This window comes from Euleptes europaea, chromosome 14 (genome assembly GCF_029931775.1).
Source record: "Euleptes europaea isolate rEulEur1 chromosome 14, rEulEur1.hap1, whole genome shotgun sequence".
Lineage (NCBI taxonomy): Eukaryota > Metazoa > Chordata > Lepidosauria > Squamata > Sphaerodactylidae > Euleptes > Euleptes europaea.
In genome coordinates, this window is record NC_079325.1 from 49,901,442 (window position 1) to 49,922,320 (window position 20,879).

At 47.4% G+C, this 20,879-nt stretch overlaps 1 protein-coding gene across 4 annotated transcripts in view; it reads left to right on the top strand.

The window, feature by feature from the left end:
• AK1 (adenylate kinase 1) overlaps window positions 1-20,879 on the top strand; it is a 65,218-nt gene that overhangs the window by 42,338 nt on the left and 2,001 nt on the right. The window contains exons 9-13 of one of the 4 annotated variants that reach the window (XM_056860321.1): window positions 1,094-1,136; window positions 6,194-6,229; window positions 8,349-8,512; window positions 10,299-10,415; window positions 14,330-14,521. In XM_056860321.1, the coding sequence (XP_056716299.1) occupies window positions 1,094-1,136; window positions 6,194-6,229; window positions 8,349-8,512; window positions 10,299-10,415; window positions 14,330-14,521 (552 nt within the window). Of the gene's footprint in view, window positions 1-1,091; window positions 1,137-5,920; window positions 5,987-6,193; window positions 6,230-8,348; window positions 8,513-10,298; window positions 10,416-14,329; window positions 14,522-20,879 lie in introns of those variants that run through there. The other 3 variants (XM_056860319.1, XM_056860318.1, XM_056860320.1) reach the window with 3 other exon arrangements.

Here is a 20,879-nt window from a genome sequence, read left to right on the forward strand (position 1 = left end):
AGCAAACCATTGCAAGATCTTAACTCGTCTACTAGATGCCGGTTGAATATTGATGATCCCCAAGAAGTCACTGCTGAGGATCTGAGCCTGCTGGGTAATCCAAACTTTCACGACTCCATTCAATATGCGTTAGCAACCTTTCACCCAGGCAACAGTGCAAGAAGGTTTTGGAGCTGATTGCCTGCAGCTTGTCACGAGGAAAAAGAGGCTCAGGGGTGCATCTTGGGATGGCAGAAGCAAGGAGGACTACCTGGCAGGGTCCTTCTTGCTCTGATTTCCTCCTGTGGGGAATTTTTCACTGCTGCCTGTCCGGTTAGGTTTGTGCTTCTCTCCCTCTCCGGACGATTGGCTGTACTTCTGTAGACGAAAGCAACAGCTGGTAAGAGTTGCCACAGGAACAGCTTCCCAAGGCATGGGCGATTCCCCCGTTGGGTTGCTGTTTTCTAGACCTGTTTGCACAGCTCTGTGTTTTCACTTGGAAGCTGTTCGCTGGACCAGCGGGGTGTGTTTGTTTGCATTGCAAATCTAAGTGTATGTGTTTAGAGGCATGTAGATTTGGTGAATTATGCTAAGGTGTGTGCTTGTGGGGCGAGGGGAGGATCGCTGCTGTTCTCCCCATAGCACTTGAACAGCCACAGCTCTGAAGAAGCCAACACTCATCAGAGGAGAAACAGTGAGATTTGGATCATCCCTTCATCTGAAGCAAAAACCGTATACGGTAGTAATTGTCACTGCCGCACCATGGGTAGACATCCTTATAGATAATTCATGTTTCCAGTGAGGCAGTGTTTTTTCTCACTCACATTGATGTATTTCTTCCCCCTCCTACCCCCTTCCATGTATTTAGAAGGAAAAGGTAGAAATAGCCATATAGCAATACTTTTAAGAAGGGGGAGAAGGTGCTGAAGGTTTGGAAAGAGATTGGAACAGAAAAAAAGAGCCCAGCAGTTTGGAATATTTTCCCCAGCCCTGAAATAAGACATTGGAGCAATTTAGGAATCTTAAATCCACATTCTTTCCCAATTCTTCTTTTGAGCGCCTTATCAGACCTCTGGAGGCTTCAGTCTAATCAAGCCTTCTGTTTTGTTTCTAGACTGAAGAGTTTCTCAGCTCAGATTTCCTCAAGATGGCAGCAGGTAAGTGGCGATCTTGGGGTCGAAATGGCCCGTGATGTGGGAGAACCATCATTTGGCCTACGAAAGCAGCCAGGGTGACTGGGGCTGTGACAGTGGGAGAAGGGGGGGCATGAACCTCCTCCCCCTTTATGCGGTTTCCTTGATGGAAATACTGTGTAGGTGCCTGTCCCCCCCCTGACTGTGGCTGATTGCACTTTGAATGTGTATGATTTCTAATGGGAAACCATGTGTGTGTGGGGAGATTAAATCCTCCCCCAGAACAATGGTTCCAAACTAATCCCTCCTTCATGCAGATGCTGTTGAGTGCTAAAAAAACATCTCACCTTGCCCAGAGAACATGTAGTTTGTCAAACTAAAGTTAGAGGGTTTTGTTTTTTTTACATTTTTGAGTCAATGCAAATTGACTTGGTCAGAAGAGTCACCCGTGTTGAATTATATTGTCTTCTGAATGGTTTACCGCATGAGCTCAGTGGTAGAGCGCATATTTTGCATGCATAAGGTCCAGTCTTTCCAGCGTCTAATCCTTCACTGTTGGACATATGAGTTACTCGAGTGACCACAATGTTTAATGTTTGCTGGACTTTTCTGCAGACTCGGAAGAGCCTGAATGGTACTGTGTGCGCCTAGATTCATTTCTGGGTGAAAACATTAACTCTTTAAATCTTTTAAAAGATGCAAACAAGTACAGAGGAGTCTTGTGGCACTTTAAAGACTAACATTTTATTCCAGAAGATGCTTTCATGGACTACTGCCCACATCTTCAGATGTAACAAATAGCTCCATTGTTGTTTTATGTTGGAGGTCTGCTCCAACATAATCTACCGCTCCAAACCACCGCTCTTAACCACGCTGTAACATCACTTCTAGGGCAAATCCAAAAGTGATGTTATTGTGTCAATGCAACACTCTAGGATTCCCCCAAACTCTATGGTAAAACCATAGAGTTTGGGGTGAATCTGAGAACGTTCCACTGACGTGATGATGTCACTTCTGGCTTCACCCCAGAAGTGATGTCAGTGCATGGTTGTGATGTTGGCCCCCTATGTCCCCACCCACCCTAGTCTTCTACTGAGTGCCAGCCACTGGCTGGCAATCCTAGGCATCATACAAGTCTGAATGACTATGGGTCTCAAGGTCTTGGGTTTTTCCACACCCTGTTGTCTGAGATCATTTGATCTGGAGGTGTCAGGGATTGAACATGGTATCTTCTGCATGCAAAGCATGGGCTTTATCGCTAAGCTCCAGCCACCACATCCGGCTGCCAAGTCCTTGGGACTCCTCCCTGTATTTCATCCGCTTACCATGGCATTGAAACAGGGACATACAAAGCTGGCATGCAGACACACTAACAGTCTCCCAAAGCACACAATTTCCCCAAGTAGCCAGTGTCTGTTCAGTGGTGTAATTCAAGAAAGCTGTAATCAGGAGATCTTTCGGTGCTGAACCTCTGGGCTGCAGACACCCAGCTTTATTTTTAGCTCCTCTGCTTCACTGTCATTAGGTTTCCATCTATCCAGGTTTGCAAAGGTTTCCATGGACCTCCATGTCACTAGAAAATTGCATGCATTTTGCTATAAATAGATATAAAACATGTAAGCTTTGCTCTAATTCAGCCTCATAGCAAGACAGTCTGCAGAAGATGGTTTTGGGGTGGGGACATGTTGTTACCAAATGTCACTTTTTGAGCTGAATCCTTTGTAAAGTGGGGGGAGTCACCCAAGCATTCCCACCCCGGTTGATATGGTTGGGTGTCAGCTCACGCAGGCTGTTTTCCTTGTAGCAGCTCTAAGCTGCAGTGGTTGTGATAATGGGACTTGAGCGGTGAAAGGAAATGCATTTCCGCGCATGGTCAGAGTCACATCCGTTGCCATTTCACAGAGGCTGTGGTTGAGCCCTGGGAATCAGGAGAAATTCTGAGGCTAAGGTTTGTTTCAAAATGAAGCCTTGGATTACAGTAAAAGGGCTTGGGGGAGGGAAAATATACTCTGCACATGGTCTGCGGTGACGACATGAAAATGTGCTGAATAACCATGCCTTGCTTACACATTTGACATTATGTGGTGGAAGGAGGTCAGTGGGTGGGCCTCCACAAAGGTCTTTTATGCATGGTTTTTCCCCCTCGCCATCACCCCTCCAATGAGTTCAGGTCTTTGTGTTGATTATGCATGCCGTATCTGACCGTCAGAGGTTGCCTTATTCTCCTCCTACCTTTCCCTGCTTTTTCCCATGTTTTGAGGGATCTGATTTATCAAGAATTTGAAAACGCGGTGACTGTCGGACACGGCATGCATAATCAACACAAAGACCCGAAGTCGTTGGGGGGTGACGGCGAGTGAAACAGCCATGTGTAAACGACCAAAGTTTGAAGCCCTAGTGCATCTCTCTTTAGGGAAAAGAAAACAACAGCCAAAGTCTTGAGCATAGTTTGTGACGTAATGCTCCTCCCCTTCAGCCCAATGGCTGTTTTTGAAAACTCTGGTGTCTCTTGTGGGATGTCTCAGGCCATTTATGCTTTGGAGGGTTTGCCTCTTGGCAGACACTCTGTTTTGTGATCCGAATTTTTAAAACCCTATGCATGGGGGCTTATTGACCCGAAGAAATTCCATGAGTAGAAGTAAATTTCTGCTATGACGAAATCATCAGTGAAAATGCAAGCCGTCAGAGTCCCTCCGTGCTAAAACCTCTACTCTGTAATTGGCGGATTTTTTTTTTTACAACATGTCACCAACCCCAGTCAGCCACGCCGTGGGAGCTCTGTCCGCTGAGGGCTGGGAAGGAGTGGGGAAGTGGGAGGGGAAACGGAATTGGGAGCTTGGGGGGGGCGTGGGGAAGAAACCCACAGTGCCCTTATTCAAAAAAAATGGTGGCCATCCCAAATCGATGCAAACTTTAAATTTGTGCCAAAACAGGTTCCTAAAGCTGCAGGAAAAAAGCGGGGCATCCGCAGGTAAAGTTGCCGACCTCTCTAGGTGATGGCTGGAGATCTCTCGCTATTACGGCAGATCTCCAGCCGATAGAGATCAGCTCACCTGGAGCAAATGGCCGCTTTGGGAATTGAACTCTGTGGCATCGAAAGTCCCTTCTCTCTCCAAACCCTGCCCTCCTCAGGCTCCACACACCCCCAGGGTGTATCTCCAGGAATTCCCCAACCCGGAGCTGGGAACCCTAGCCACAAGGTGACCCCTGAACGACAGAAAAACCATGAAGAACTCAAAAGAAGTTCCCGCGGGGATCGCGCGGCCCATAATGGCCTCAGTGTATATGCTAAAAAAGCTTTCATTTACAAAGCTAGCCAGCTGCTGCTTTTTAAAAACTGAGCTTGTAGCACCATGCGGTAGCTGTTAGGATTGCTAGGTTGCTTGGATTGGCCCACCAATCCATCGGCCGGTTCAGGATTGGGGAGCCACGGCTGCACGCGATGTGATTACATCGCTTCCAGTTTACTCCTGAAAGTGCCACATCGCAACAGGCTGCTTTACCCCTCAAAAACCCCAAAACGTGTGTGATCCCTGCCCCAGCTCCACCCCCAAAACCTCCCGCCGGAGGAGAGGGGGGACCTGGCAACCCTAGTAGCTGGAGATCTCCTGGGATTACAACTGATCTCCAGGCTACAGAGATCAGTTTCACCTGGAGGAAATGGTTGGTTTGGAAGGAGGGCTTGGGCATTATACCCTACTGAGGTCCCTCCTTCCTCCAAACTCTGCCCTCCGATTAGGGTTGCCAGGTCCCTCTTTGCCACCGGCAGGAGGTTTTGCTGCGGAGCCTGGGGAGGGGAGGGACTTCAATGCCATAGAGTCCAATTGCCAAAGCGGCCGTTTTCTCCAGGGGAACTGATCTCTATCGGCTGGAGATCAGTTGTAATAGCAGGAGATCTCCAGCTAGTACCTGGAGGTTACTGTATAGAGAAACAGCACGTGGCTCAATATATTCACAACTGAAATAAGAGCATGTTACGTCACACACAAGAATATTTCAAAATCAATATATTCACAACAACATTCAAAACTAAAATAAAACCTGTTACATCACATGCAAGAAAATCACCAAACTGAAATATAGCCTCGCAGGGCTTAGGGCTACACCAATAAGGGCAAGTTCAATGCAGCCAGCCAGCTTAACAAAATATTAAGCCTTTCAGGCTATGACTGAACGTAAATGCAAAAAGCCAAAAGGCTATAAATTATAACTAGTGCAATTACACTAAGCTGACTGTTAAGCTGACCGGCTGCATTGAACTTGCCCTTATTGGCGTTGCCTTAAGCCCTGCGAGGCTATATTTCAGTGTGGTGGTTTCCTTGCATGTGATGGAACAGGTTTTATTTCAGTTTTGAATGTTGTTGTGAATATATTGATTTTGAAATATTCTTGTGTGTGACGTCACATGCTCTTATTTCAGTTGTGGATATTGAGCCGCGTGCTGCTTCTCTATACGGTTGCCACTATTTCAGCATAGGTTCTTTTCCTTCTTAGTACCTGGAGGTTGGCAACCCTACCTCCCAAGGCTCGCCCCCCACCCCCCAATCTCCAGGTATTTCCCAACCCAGCGTTGGCAACCCTAGCCTGTACTGAGGTTGGAACCTTGGCCTCCCAGATGTTCTGTGAAACAGTTGAGATCGGGCCTCTGCTGCCGCTTAGCGACCGTCTCCGTGGCAACCTATGTTGAGCCTTGACCGCAAGGCCTAGCCTAGCCCAGCGCCAGCTGTGGGGAGTGGGAAGGGCAGCGGCTTGCAAAGCAAAAATGTGCTGAGCAAATAACCGGGGAGCGGAGAAGAGCGAGCGAGCTGGAGACGTCGGAAAGATGGGTGCGCAATGCTCCTGCATGGATGACTCCAGCATTAAGGCCGGCAAAGGTTTGTGTCCTCCCAGTGTGGATTACACTTTGGTTAATGGTGCTTCAAATCAGCAAAGGCTTCTTTGGTAGGGGCGTCCTTCTTCCTGAAATAGGAAGGCTGCTTAATGTTTTTGTTCCCGCTGGTGTCCCTAAGGGAGAGCCAGTAAACAACCCCGGCCGTCCTTTCCTCCAGACTTAACCCGGTTTTCTTTTTTCCTTTCTGCAGAAAAGTTGAAGAACCACAAAATCATCTTTGTCGTAGGTAAGCAGAAGTTTGGTTTTCAACCTCGGGCTCCCCTGTTAGCTTGCACCACAATAAGACTTTGATAACACTTTTGATTACTTTTTGAACAAAAATGTTCCAGGCCTAGTTAAAAAGGCACATAAAATTGGGTTTTGTGGGAATAAGGGCGGTGCTTCGCTTCCCCTAGCAATAGTTTGTGGATGCAACCTGAGCCCTGCTGGATCAGACAAGGGCTCCCAACCTCCAGGTGGAGCTTGGAGATCTCCCAGAATTATAACTGATCTCCAGACTGTAGAGATCAGTTGCCTTGGAGGAAATGGCTGCTTTGGAGTGCTTTGGACTCTGTGGCATTATTGCCAACTCCAGGTTGGGAAATTCCTGGAGATTTTAGGGATGTGGCCTGGGGAGGGCAGGATTTGGGGAAAAGAAAGACCTCAGTGGGGTATAATGCCATAGAGTCTACCTCCAAAGTAGCCATTTTCTCCAGGTGAACTGATCTCTATTGTCTGGAGATCAGCTGTAACACCGGGAGATTTCTAGGCCCCACTTGAAAATTGGCAACCCTACATTATAGCCTGCTGAGCTCCCTCCTCTCCCCAAATGCTGCCCTCCCCAGTTTGTTTCCCCAAATCTCCAAGAATTTCCCAACTTGGAGCTGGCAACCCTAATCATACCGAGGAGCCACCTAGTCCATCATCCTACTGTTTTCAACAGTAGCCACCCAGGAATCCCTCAATGCGGGCCCTCCCCTGCTGTTGGTCCCCCAAGAGTTGTTATTCAAAGGTACTCTACCTTTGAACATGGAGGTTCCATTTCTCTAGGATAGCTAAAAACTGGTTGATAAGCAATGGCCTTTGTGCATTTGCTCAACCTTCTTTTTTAAAAGCCATCTAACCCACTGGTCAACATGGTGTCTTGTGACAACATGTTCCTTAAGCTGATTCTGCCTTTTGCTTTGTCCTGAGTCTATTACTAATCAGTTTATTCGGGCGACCGGTTCTAGTATTACAGGAGAAAGAAAGAAAGCTGAAAACGAGCAATTGTAAACCATGGTCTTTCATGCATGGCTGTTTCCCTCGTAGTCACCCCTCTGATTACTTCGGGTCTTTGTTTTGATTATGCATGCCATTTCTGACCGTCAAAAGGCGCCTCACTCTCCCCCTGCGTTTCCCGGCGTTTTGCCTGCGTTTTAAAATTTGAGATAAAACAATTCCCTCAAAACACAGGCAAAATGCAGGGGGAGAGCGAGGCGACATCTGATGGTCTGAAGCAGCATGCATAATCAAAACAAAGACCTGAAGTCAAGGGAGGGGTGACCATGAGGGAAACAGCCATGCATAAAAGACTCATGCTTCCCACAGTTATCAGTTTTGCCCTCTTATGGGGGACTTTGAGTGAATTGGCTTGTTGTTTTTAATTTTATTTTATTTATCGGTTTTAATTTTTCTTATTACTTGTATCGGTTTTAAAATATTTTAGTTTTACCTTCTACTGGATTTAAATATATTTGTGATCTGCCTTGGGGCTTTCTTTTTTGAGAAAGGCAGACCTTAATTGCTTTAAGTGAGTAAGTAAGTTAATTAAAAGAGGGAGTCCTGAACAGGTTACATAGTAAGAACTTCAGGGCCTAGAATAGCTCAGCGGTGTTTTCCCTAGGGTTGCCAGTCTCCAGGTACTAGCTGGAGATCTCCTGCTATTACCACTGATCTCCAGCCGATAGAGATCAGTTCACCTGGAGTAAATGGCCGCTTTGGCAATTGGACTCTATGGCATTGAAGTCCCTCCTCTCCCCAAACCCTGCTCTCCTCAGGCTCCACCCTCAAAATCTCCCGCCGGTGGCAAAGAGGGACCTGGCAACCCTACTTTCCCCCCTCACACATCATGAATACATGAAGCTGCCATATACTGAACCCCAGACCCTTGGTCCATCAAAGTCAGTATTGTCTACTCAGACTGGCAGCGGCTTTCCTGGGTCCCAGGCAGAGGTCTTTCACATCACCTACCTGCCTAGTCCCTTTAACTGGAGATGCCGGGGATTGAACCTGGGGCCTTCTGCATGCCAAGCAGATGCTCTACCACGGAGCTACGGCCCCTCCTCTTTGCTAGCTCTGTATCACGTTCCTCATTTTTATTGCAGGGGGGCCTGGCTCGGGAAAGGGGACCCAATGCGAGAGAATTGTTCAGAAGTATGGCTACACCCACCTGTCCACTGGGGACCTCCTGAGAGAGGAGGTCAGCTCTGGCTCAGAGAGGGGGAAGAAGCTTTCTGCCATCATGGAGAAAGGAGAGTTGGTGCCCTTGGTGAGTTTGGGGTGAGAATGAATGGATTGTCCTCATGAGGGCAAGGCCCAAGCATTGGGGTGGGGTAAATGAGACTCTTTACTGGGGGTTTCAGCTTGGGCTGCAAGTCCATTACAATGATTGGGTCTCTATGAGTTCAGAAACAAAATTTTTTCTTTTGTAGTGAGCACCTGCTTCATGTGCAGAAAGCCACAGAATCCTGTATGAGACCAGTGGTCCATCCCTGTATGAGACCAGTGGTCCATCTAGTCCAGCGTCCTGTTTCACTCAGTGGCCAACGACTTATTATATAGGGCCAATAGCATGGTATAGAGGCCGAAGTCTTCCCCTGATGTTGCCTCTTGGCACTGTATTAAGAATCACAGAATCAAAGCATCATAGAGTTGGAAGGGGCCATGCAGGCCATCTAGCCCAGCCCCCTGCTCAATGCAGGATCAACCTAGAGCATCTGACAAGTGCTTGTCCCGCCTCTGCTTAAAGACTGCCAGTGAGGGGGAGCTCACCACCTCCCTAGGTAGCTGATTCCACTGCCGAACAACTCTTACTGTAAAAAAAGTTTTCCTAATATCCAGCGGGTACCTTTCCGCCTGCAATTTAAACCTGTTATTGTGAGTTCTGTCCTCTGCTGGCAACAGGAACAGCTCCTTGCCCTCCTCCAAGTGACAGCCCTTCAAATACTTAAAGAGAGCAATCATGTCCCCCCCTCAACCTCCTCTTCTCCAGACTAAACATTCCCAACTCCCTCAGCCTTTCCTCACAGGGCTTGGTCTCCAGGCCCCGGATCATCCTTGTCGCTCTCCTCTGCACCTGCTCCATTCTGTCCACATCCTTTTTGAAGTGGGGCCTCCAGAACGGCACACAATACTCCAGGTGCGGCCTGACCAATGCAGTGTACAGCAGAACTATGACATCTTGTGATTTAGATGTTAAGAGATTTAATGCGGAAATTTCCTGTAGTTATCATGGCTAGTAGCCCCACTGGTGGACCTATCCTCTGTAAATCACTTTTAACGCCATTTATGTTAGCAAAAGGTAAAAGTAGTCCCCTATGCAAGCACCAGGTCATTACTAACCCATGGTATGATGTCACATCGTGTCATTTACTAAGCAGGCTATGTTTACGGGGTTTGCCCTTTCCTCCCCCAGTCATCTACACTTTTTAAAAAAAATAAAAGAACAGCTGAAATATTTGGGATTCTGAAGGAAGGGCTGTTCCTGTTGCTCTTGAAGCCACAATGAATCCGGTATATTGCTGAACTTGAAGGCCATTTATGCACAGCTGTTTCCTCGCGGTCACCCCGCCGACCACTTCGGGGCTCTGCTTCGATTTCGCTTCCATTTTCCAACCATCAGAGGTTGCCTCACTCTCCCTGTGTTTTTTGGGTTTGTGTTTAGCCAGCGCCCAGAAAACGCGGGCAAAGCGAGGCAACCTCTGACGGTCAAAAAATGCAAGCGCAATCGAAGCAAAGCCCCGAAGTGGTCGGCAGGGTGACTGCAAGGAAACAGCCGTGCATAAATGGCCAAAGTGATTTTTAACCTGAGCTGCTTAACCATGTTTTTTTCTGGTTAGTCTGTGGGCAAGAGGTTATGTCTCAAATGGGAAAAACCAATGACCTAACGGATAACAGCCTGGGAGAGCGTGGCAGAATTGATGTATCATGGCTGGGACAGACCATAAACGCCAAGCTTTAAAGGATCTGCAGAACACAGAGAACTTCAGGGGTCGATATTTAGTTCCTTCGGAGCGCCTTCTGACATCAACAGCATTTCTCATCTCTGCCCAAAGGACACCGTTCTTGATATGCTGAGGGATGCCATGATTGCCAAGGCAGACGTCTCCAAGGGTTACTTGATTGACGGCTATCCCCGGGAGGTGAAGCAAGGCGAGGAATTTGAGAAGAAGGTAAGACAGTGGTACGTACTGCAGCTCCCCCGGGGCACTTTCACATCAGAAAAAAAGTATGGGGGCTTAAACCCCCAACTCCCATTGCATCACAGTCCTGATCTGACTTGAGGCCCACCTGATCCAAATTGAGGGGGGAAACTGCTGGGGGCTCCATTCATAGTGTTCCCAACATCAAGTCTCTTTGAGGCAGTGAACATCTCAGTGGGCTGATGAGGGTGAAGGGAAAGCTGAATGTTAGTCAAGTGAGCTGGGTTGCATGGGTAGATGAAACCCCAGGACACTTGTGGGATTTTGCTGCATCTAAGATTTTGTTGGTTTTTTTTTTTTTTTTTTTGCATTGTCTCTAATCTTGAGATGAAGAAGAAGAGTTGGTTTTTATATGCTGACTTTCTCTACCTTTTAAGGAGAATCTGACCGGCTTACAATTGCCTTCCCTTCCTCTCCCCACAACAGACACCTTGTGAGGTAGATGGGGCTGAAAAAGTTCAGAGAGAACTGTGACTAGCCCAAAGTGACCCAGCTGGGGAAACCAACCTGGTTCACCAGGTTAGAGTTCTCCACTCATGTGGAGGAGTGGGGAATCAAACCAGGTTCTCCAGATTAAGAGTCCACCACTCTTAACTACTAAACCACACTGGCTAGAAACTTGCAAAGTTGGCTGATGAAGAATAGGTAGCCCCGTTCTTAAGAGGTTCGGGAAGGGTATCTGTGGTAAATGCCTCCCTTTCCCATGAACCGAAAGTAAGGTAGTAGAACTATGACAGATCTTGCCCCCCCCCCATCCCTTGCTGTATTATGCAGGAATAGCTGCTATCTTGAGTTCTGAATTCTTACAAGGGAGGAAGCTTCCTTACAGTTTTTTAAGATTCAAGTGCACAACCCACCCCGAATTTCTCACCATGGTCTAAAATGGAGGACTGAAAACATAAGTTCTTTAAATGTCGAAAGCAAAGCTTCACAATGTGGAGCAGGCCTCATAGCTCCATGCAGAATGTCCTGGGTTCAGTCCCTTGGATTTTCAGTTCCAGGATCTCAGGTAGAAGGTGCTTGGAAAGGCCTTTCTCTGCTTGAGTCCCTGGGGAGACACTATCAATCTATTCTCTGTGTATCACATATTTATCTTACCCTTTCTCTATGGATCTCAGAGCAGCATACACAGTTCAGCCAGCGTGGTGTAGTGGTTAAGAGCGGTGGTTTGGAGCTGTGGACTCTGATCTGGAGAACCAGGTTTGATTCCCCACTCCTCCACATGAGCGGCGGAGGCTAATCTGGTGAACTGGATTTGTTTCCCCACTCCTACACACGAAGCCAGCTGGGTGACCTTGGGCTAGTCACAGTTCTGTCCGAACTCTCTCAGCCCTACCTACCTCACAGGGTGTCTGTTGTGGGGAAGGGAAGGTGATTGTAACCTGGTTTGATTCTCCTTTACGTGGTAGAGAAAGTTGGCGTATAAAAACCAACTCTTCTTCTTCACCCCTTCTTCTGCTTTTATCCTCGCCGCCACCCCTGTGAGGGAGGTTAGGCTGAGGCTGGGCCAGCTGCCCTGAGTGAGCTTCCCGGCCAATCGGAGCACAGTGGCGGAGCCCCTGCTTTGCACGTAGAAGGTCCCATCTTGAATCCCCAGCATCTCTTGTTAAAAAGAATCTTGGTTAGCGAGTCTGGGGAAAGACCCCTGCCTGAGACCCCGGAGAGCTGCTCCCCAGTCACACTAAACAGAATTGCATTAGGCAATCCAGTGATGTAAGGAATTTTCTTCTCTCTTTTTTGCCAGTTATTTTAATTTTATTAAATTTATTGTTAACAAAATTGCATTAAGACAATAAACAAAAAAAAAGAAAAAGGAAAGAAAGGAAAAAATAAAAATACAAACACAGAGACAAAAAGATATTTCCGTTTTCATTTGTATCAGATACAAATCTAATTAAGAAATAACAACCTGTTAATAACTACACATATAAAATTATTTTTTAAATTATTCTTACTAAAAAAAAATGACTTTTCTGTATCATGCCTACATTCTTATTTTTCTAATCTTCAAACCCTCAAATCATCAATTCATTTTTTCCCTGTGTTACGCAAGAGGTCAATAAATGGTTTCCAATTTTCTACAAACCTAGATAAGTTATTTTCTCCAATCAGAGCAGTCAGTTTGGCCATTTCCGCTAATTAGCAATGTAAGGTATTTTCTAATGTGATTATCAGAATCAGTTCTGAGGACCTGACGATCTTGGCTTGTTCAGACTGGCCCGGGGTGCTTCAGTGGCCTTCCAGCTTGTACGCCTGGAGGCAGCCTTTCCAAATATTCTTTGCCTGTAATAATTTGAAGATGCACAAGATGGCAATGTGGCGCCTCCCTGCGGTGCACAGCCTGCCGGGGGAACAATTATGCATTTTTTAAAATTGCTGAACGCCTGGTCTGGTAAGAACAGAACGACCAGAAGTGGAGAAACCTGAAAATTATAACCATTGTACCATCGTACGTGCAGTACTCAGGCGAGCTGGATGTTTACATTGCAATTATATGCAGAGTGGTTTCAGTCTAAGCCCACTGATTTCAGTGTATTCCAGTCCAAACAGTGTATTCCAGTCCAAAATTACTCCAGCTAAGCCCACTGATTTCAGTGGGCTTAGCTGGAGTAATTTTGGACTGGAATACACTGTTTGACATTTACTTGGAAGGCACACCAAAAACAACAGTGGCCTAGGGCTGTCTCTTTTTCCTGGTGCAGCTCAGAAACGAATGCAAAGCTGAGCTTTTCAGCTTTAGTGGAACGTGGTTTTTATGCCGGCTCTTTTGAGGCTTTTTAGGATGCTGGTTTTAATTAAGTGTTGCATAATGTTTTTTCTTCTTTGAGGTTGTTTGGGGAAAGTGGTTTATAAATGTATGAAATATACTAATGCATGGGAAAAAAAGAAATAGTGATACTTGGTAAGGTAAAGGTCCCCTGTGCAAAGCACCGGGTCATTCCTGACCCATGGGGTGATGTCACATCCCGACGTTTTACTAGGCAGACTTAGTTTACGGGGTGGTTTACCAGTGCCTTCCCCAGTCTTCTTCCCTTTACCCCCAGCAAGCTGGGTACTAATTTTACCCACCTTGGAAGGATGGAAGGCTGAGTCAACCTTGAGCCGGCTACCTGAAACCGACTTCTGTTGGGATCGAACTCAGGTCGTGAGCAGCGCTTGGACTGCAGTACTGCAGCTTACCACTCTGCGCCACGGGGCTCCTCAGTGATAACTTGATCACCTTTTATATTTAATGGGAAATGGATCAGACAAGTTTGGACCCTCTGCAGAACCCTGGGGGACGATAAACCATTGGAGATCTCCCCTTCCCTGCTTGAAGCAATAAAGAGAGATTGCTGAGCTTTTACGTTTTTATCAATTTACTTCATTTATGCCCCACCTTTCTCACCAATGAGGACTCAAAACAAATTACATCATAGAATCATAGAGTTAGAAGGGGCCATACAGTCTGTCTAGTCCAACCCCCTGCTTAATGCAGGATCAGCCCTGACACGTGCTTGTCCAGCCTCTGCTTAAAGACTGCCAGTGAGGGGGAGCTCACACCTCCCTAGGTAGCTGATTCCACATCATTTTCCTTTCCTTCATTGTATCCCCACAACACCCCTGTGAGGTAGGTTGGGTGAAAGTATGCGAGTGGCCCAAGGACTCATGCTTGGTAAGTCCCCCAAGAATGCAGAAACCCCTTACTCTGTTTGTGGGGCGAATGCTGCTGAGATTGCTATCAGACAGAGTGAGGATGGATGCTGATACAGCACCCCTGTGGCGTAACATACCTCTTTTCTTAGGAGTTTTTCCGCACTGATCTCTTGATCAGTACCGGAGTGGGGCAGGTTAGACAGGCATGAGTGCCACTTCTCCCCTTCCCTCACTGTCTCCTCGTTCAGATTGCAGCTCCCACGTTGCTGCTGTACGTGGACGCCGGCAAGGACACCATGGTGAAACGTTTGTTGAAACGCGGCGAGACGAGCGGTCGGGTAGACGACAATGAGGAGACCATCAAGAAGCGCCTCGACACCTACTACAAGGCCACCGAGCCTGTCATTGCCTACTACGAGAAGAGGGGGATCGTCCGCAAGGTATGTCTCCTTTGGCTTCTTTGTATTCGGGTAGCCCACCCGCTAGGGTTGCCAGGTCCCACTTTGCCACCAGCAGGAGGTTTTTGGGGCGGAGCCTGAGGAGCCTGAGGAGGGCAGGGTTTGGAGAGGGGAGGGGACGTCAATGCCATAGAGTCCAATGGCCAAAGTGGCCATTTTCTCCAGGGGAAGTGATCTCTATTGGCTGGAGATCAGTTGTAATAGCAGGAGATCGCCAGCTAGTACCTGGAGGTTACTATCAAAAAACTCAATATCACTGTTAATTAGTAGTGGCAAGAACAAAACAGTGCAGGCAATCGTATCAAAAACATATATTCAATAGGTCAAAATTACAAAAAACAGTGCTGATACATTTCACAATGACAAATATATATACAAAGCTATTCACAATGTGACAGCAATTTTTAACAAAGCACAATGGCTCTCTTCCAATGAAATCCAATGTCAAACTGCAGAAACAATGTCTATTGGAGCACCTCTTGCAGTTCCAAAATGGATGATAAAAGTATCAAGCTTCAAAATCGGAACACCTCTTGCTGTTCCAAAACAGGTGACAGAGGGAACGCTATCCCGGATATTCTTAGCGCTTTCACCAATATTTGGCTTCATCAGCCTCAGCGATGAGGTTTAAGCCCACCAGTTTGCAGTCTTTCTGGGAGGATATTTAGGTTGAAACTCACAGTTCTTCAACTTTTTAGTTTTTATTTTGTCTTTTTGTATTTGTTTATTAGCTCCCAAAGAAATGGGCTGCCAATGTTTCCAATTTTGCACTATTGAATATATGTTTTTGATACGATTGCCTGCACTGTTTTGTTCTTGCCAGTACCTGGAGGTTGGCAACCCTTTCACCCGTTCACAAGGGTTCAGGAAGCAATGACGGGAAGGGGTATTTGCTCCCTCTGAAAGTGCAAAGTACATGGAGCAAAGGAGGTCATTTTTTGTGGGGGTGGTGGAAATGGGGGCCACTTACGTGACACCCGTTTCTCTTCTGCTTGTAGCGGCCAGGGGCATTTCTGCTTTCCATCCCATTTGGCAGCTAAGGGCCAAAACACCTTTACTTATTCATCTGTTTCACGGGTCCCCAACCTTTTTGAGCCTGCTGGCACATTTGGAATCCTGACACGGCATGGCGGGCACAGCAACAAAACGGGTGCCACAAAAATGGCTGCCACAGGAGGCGGAGCCCTCCACAAAAGGATCGCCACAGCTTAACTTCAGTAACACAGTGCAGATCCGTGTGCTGGTGGTGGCAGCTGCGGCCAAAGCAACATTTTTAAAAATCTACACAGCCAGTCAGAAACCTTGCTGGACAAAAGCCCTACCTGCCCATTTTCTTAATACACTTGGCGTGCACCAGAAAAGGTGTCGGCGGCAGCCATGGCGTCCACGGGCACCATGTCGAGGAGCCCTGAACTGTTTACTTCATTTATAGACTGCCTTTCTCACAGACACACGTGTGAGGTTGGAAATCCCTTGATTTGTAATTTAGTAACAGAAAGCTGGGGAATTATTCGGATGCAGATTGAGGCCGAGGCACAGGAAAGGGGAGCTTCGACTCTTTCCCCCTGTGTTGTTTGGCCAATTTAAACTGAGTCCTTGTGGGCGCTTTTAGAGAGTCAGTGTGGAGTAGTGGTTAAGAGCCGTGGACTCTAATCTGGAGAACCAGGTTTGATTCCCTGCTCCTCCACGTGAGTGGCAGACTCTAATGTGGTGAACCGGGTTGGTTTCCCCACTCCTGCACATGAAGCCTGCTAGGTGAGCTTGGACCAGTCACAGTTCTCTCCAAACTCTTTCAGCCTCACCTACCTCACAAGGTGTCTGTTGTGGGGAGAGGGAGGGAAGGTGATTGTAAGCCGCTTTGAGACTCCTTAAAGGTAGAGAAAAGCAGGGTATAAAAACCAACTCTTCTTTTTCTTCTTCTTTTGAGGGAAAAAATACAAGTACCTCTATCATGTCCCTTTTTTCTCTCTAAAAGGTAAAGGTCCCCTGTGCAAGCACCGGGTCATTCCTGACCCATGGGGTGACGTCACATCCCGACGTTCACTAGGCAGACTTTTGTTTTACGGGGTGGTTTGCCAGTGCCTTCCCCAGTCGTCTTCCCTTTACCCCCAGCAAGCTGGGAACTTATTTTACCAACCCCGGAAGGATGGAAGGCGGAGTCAACCTTGAGCCGGCTACCTAAAACTGACTTCCGTCGGGATCGAACTCAGGTCGTGAGCAGAGCATTTGACTGCAGTACTGCAGCTTACCACTCTGCCCCACGGGGCTCCTCAATTTTTCTCTCTACCAGAGTTAAAAAGGGGGCCCATTTTCAGTTAGGGGAACTGTGTGTTCAGGGGCAGACATAAGCCCACCCCGTCTTCTGGCACCATGGCCCCAATCCATATCAGTCACTCGTACTCCACACACAGATTGGGGAACAGAGCCCCCCAAATGGCATGTGTAGTTTGGCCCGTCTTGTGGGTAAACAAGTGCCCTTGGGGTGGTTAAAATCAGAGGTTCTACAGATCTCCTCTCTCCCTTCTCTTTGTGGCCTCAGCAGAGAACCTGGCCCCATTTCTCTCAACCTGAAGGGTTTTTTATTTCCCTAGAGCCTGCATCACACTTAGAGGTTAGGCTAGGACCCGTATTCAAATCTCTCATCAATGGTTCTATCCTCCGTGGATTTTTTTTCTCAGCCCAGTTAAAGTCATCTGACCGCCCTCACTACATCCTGTGGCTGAGAGTTCCACAAGTTAATGAATAATATTAATTTCAAAAGTTTTTTTCTCAGCCCAGTTAAAGTCATCTAACCGCCCTCACTACATCCTGTGGCTGAGAGTTCCACAAGTTAATGAATAATATTAATTTCAAAAGTTTTTTTCTCAGCCCAGTTAAAGTCATCTAACCGCCCTCACTACATCCTGTGGCTGAGAGTTCCACAAGTTAATGAATAATAATAATTTCAGAAGTTTCATGGCTGAATCCTCATATTGAAAAACAGGCTCCGGAGTTTGTTTTTCAGAGCTAATTCCCCTGTTCCCGCTTTTGGCTTCTGAGTTCGTCTTCTGCCCAGCCCCTTTCCCATGTCCCCTGTGGCCTCGGCTTCGAAGGGCAGGAGGGTTTACCTCACCCAGGTCTTCCTCCATTCGCTGACCGCCTGCCTTATGTTGCCTGGAGCGGGAAGTCTGAAGCTTTATCATTGTCCACTGTCCTAGACCTTTTAAAGGGTGCACAGCAAGTTACTCATGACCCCTTGGGGTAGGGTTGCCAGATCCGGATTAGAAAATTCTTGGGGGGGTGTGGAATCTGGGAAGGGTGAGGTTTGGGGAGGGGAGGGACCTCAGCAGGGTATAATACCATAGAGTCCACCCCCCCAGAGCAGCCATTTTCTCCTGGGGAACTGATCTTTCTTGTCTGGAGATCAGTTGTAATAGCAGGAGATCTCCAGGCCTCACCTGGAGATTGGCAACCCTACCTTGGGGACTCCTGATCTCCCGCAAGCCATGTTCAACAGGAGGGAGAACTCTCATGGGGCATTAGATTTCCTCCCCACCTTTGCTCCAGCACCACACTGCGTCCCATCTCGGCCGCCATACCTGAGGAGGCACCAACATCTTAGAAGCCCCCTTCAACTGGCAGCTGCCTGAACTAGTGGTGACCTCCGTTCCCACTTGGAACAGCCACCAGTCACGGGCGGGCAAGGCTTTATGCCTGGTCGTCTCCTTCAACCGTGTGCCCCTTTTCAGTAATACGGAGGTGGTACTGTAGGTCTAAGGAGCCCCATGGCACAGAGTGGTAAGCTGCAGTACTGCAGTCAAACACTCTGCTCATGACCTGAGTTCGATCCCGACGGAAGTCGGTTTCAGGCAGCCGGCTCAAGGTTGACTCAGCCTTCCATCCTTCCAAGGTCGGTCAAAGGAGTACCCAGCTTGCTGGGGGTAAAGGGAAGATGACTGAGGAAGGCAATGGCAAACCACTCCATAAACATAGTCTGCCTAGTAAACATCGGGATGTGATGTCACCCCATGGGTCAGCAATGAACCAGTGCTTGCACAGGGGACTACCTTTACCTTTTTTTTTTTACTGTAGGTCTGTCCCTAGTAGCATTTCTCGAATTATATTCCCCCCCCCCGCCGAGTTCACTGGTCAAGACTGTTGTGTGGGTTCTCTGAAAGTTATGGTTGCCAGCCTCCAGGTGTTACAATCAAGAAAATTCACCAGTACTGTACCGGAAGTCAACAAAATTACCAGTGTTAGGCTCAGGTATAATGTAAGGAACAATTCAAACGCTATAAGCGCAGACACGTTCTACCAGGAAGGAAGGGAAAAGCTCTGGGCAAACTGAGAGTAAAACTCGAGCTTACATTAATATTGGCTGATGAAGCCACCTTTGTGGTGGAAGCGTGATTATTAATCCGGAGAACGTTTCCGTATTATCATGCCTTATTTGACGAAGATAAGGTTTGCCAGTATGATTTGATTCATGAAGAAACCTGCAAAAAGAATAGAAACAAAGAACTGACATAAGTTAAGAAATTGTTTAAATATCTTCTGAAATGAACTTACCTTAGACTTACCTCTGAAGAAGGTTTTTCTTGTTTGTATGTTTCACTTGTTGTTGAACATTGTTGTTTTTGTGGTTCACATACAGTGTTGGTTCGTTGTCATGTAAATAGTAAATCACTTTGTTACATTTTCACTTATAGCGTTTGAATTGTTCCTTCCATTATACCTGAGCCTAATACTGGTAATTTTGTTAACCTCCAGGTGTTAGCTTTTGCTATTACAATTGATCTCCAGGCGACAGAGATCAGTTCCCCTGGAGAAAATGGCTGCTTTGGCAATTGAACTCTATGGCATTGAAGCCCCTCCCTGTCCCAAACCCCACCCTCCTCAGGCTCCACCCCAAAAACCTCCCACCAGTTGCAATGAGCGACCTGGCAACCCTACTCACAAGGTGTCTGTTGTGGGGAGGGGAAGTGATGGTAATCTACTCTGAGACTCCTTAAAATAGAGAAAAATGGGGTATAAAAACAAAATCTTCTTCTTCCTAAAACCACTTCACCCCACTGGTGATAATGCCTATAATGGCTCTATTCCAAAAGGAACTTGCAGGTTCCAGCCTCTTCCTCAAGAGGAGTGGGGGGAAGGAGTCCCAGGGTGGGATTCAGGGGCTGGCTGATGGGAAAACTGCCAGCCTGTAGAAATGGCCCCTTCTGCTGCTTGGCACACAGCTCCCTGCATTTGCTCGAAGCGGTGGGGGGAAATGCAGCTGTCAATCCACGGCGACAGTGGGCTGTGGGCCTAGAGGCTCACCGTCCAGAAGCAGCTGTCACGTGGCATGCCTGGAAGAAGCCCCAGCAAGGTCGGGGGAGGAGGGGAGGGAGCAGAGACTGATCCTGGCGACGCACTCTTTCATTCATACCCCGAAGGAAGTTCCCTGCAGGGCGCCGCATGCCTGGCATAGTAAGAAGATGAGTCATCATCTCATTGGGAGAAGAGAGAAACAGCAGACGGGCTGCAGAGACAGCTTCTGCCCGGAGTGGGGGAGCAGCGCTGTTTGGGTGGGGAGGAAGCGGCCTCCAAGATTCAGGGCAGTCTGGCATAGAGAATTATTGCCACTGGGGGGTGGGGTGGGTGGCTTTGGCTGGATTCATCATCTGGGCAGGATTTTTGCAAACACTTGGGATGCAGTTAGTATTCATTTTGACTAGTAGCCGTGGATAGCCCTGTCCTCCATAAACATGTCCACTCTCCTCTTAAAGCCTTCCAAGTTGGCAACCATCACCACATGCTGGGGCAGGGCGTTCCACAATTTAACTATGCGTTGTGTGAAGAAATACTTCCTTTTATCAGTTTTGAATCTGTCCCCCTCCAGCTTCAGCAGATGACCCCACGTTCTAGTATTATGAGAGAGGGAGAAAAGCTTCTCCCTGTTCACTCTCTCCAAACCATGCATAATTTTTTAGACCTCTATCATGTCTCCCCTCAGCCGCCTTCTTTCCAAGCTAAACAGCCCTAAGTGTCCTAACCGCTCCCCATAGGACAGTTGCTGTAGTCCCCCAATCATTTTGGTTGTTCTTTTCTGCACCTTCTCAGGCTCTGCAATATCCTTTTTTAGATGTGGTGACCAAAACTGTACAGTTGAAATCCCCATTCTGCCATGGTTGCTCGCTGGGTGATCTTAGGCCCATCACTCTTTCAGCTTAGTCAACCGCACAGGGTAGTTGTTGTGAGCATAAAACAGAAGAGGAATTATGTTAAGGGTCTCCACTATGGAGAAATAAATAAACTTTTTTTAAAAATCAGGCCATTTCAGAGCAAAGAAATTCAGCATGCAGAGTAGGGCATTCAGCAA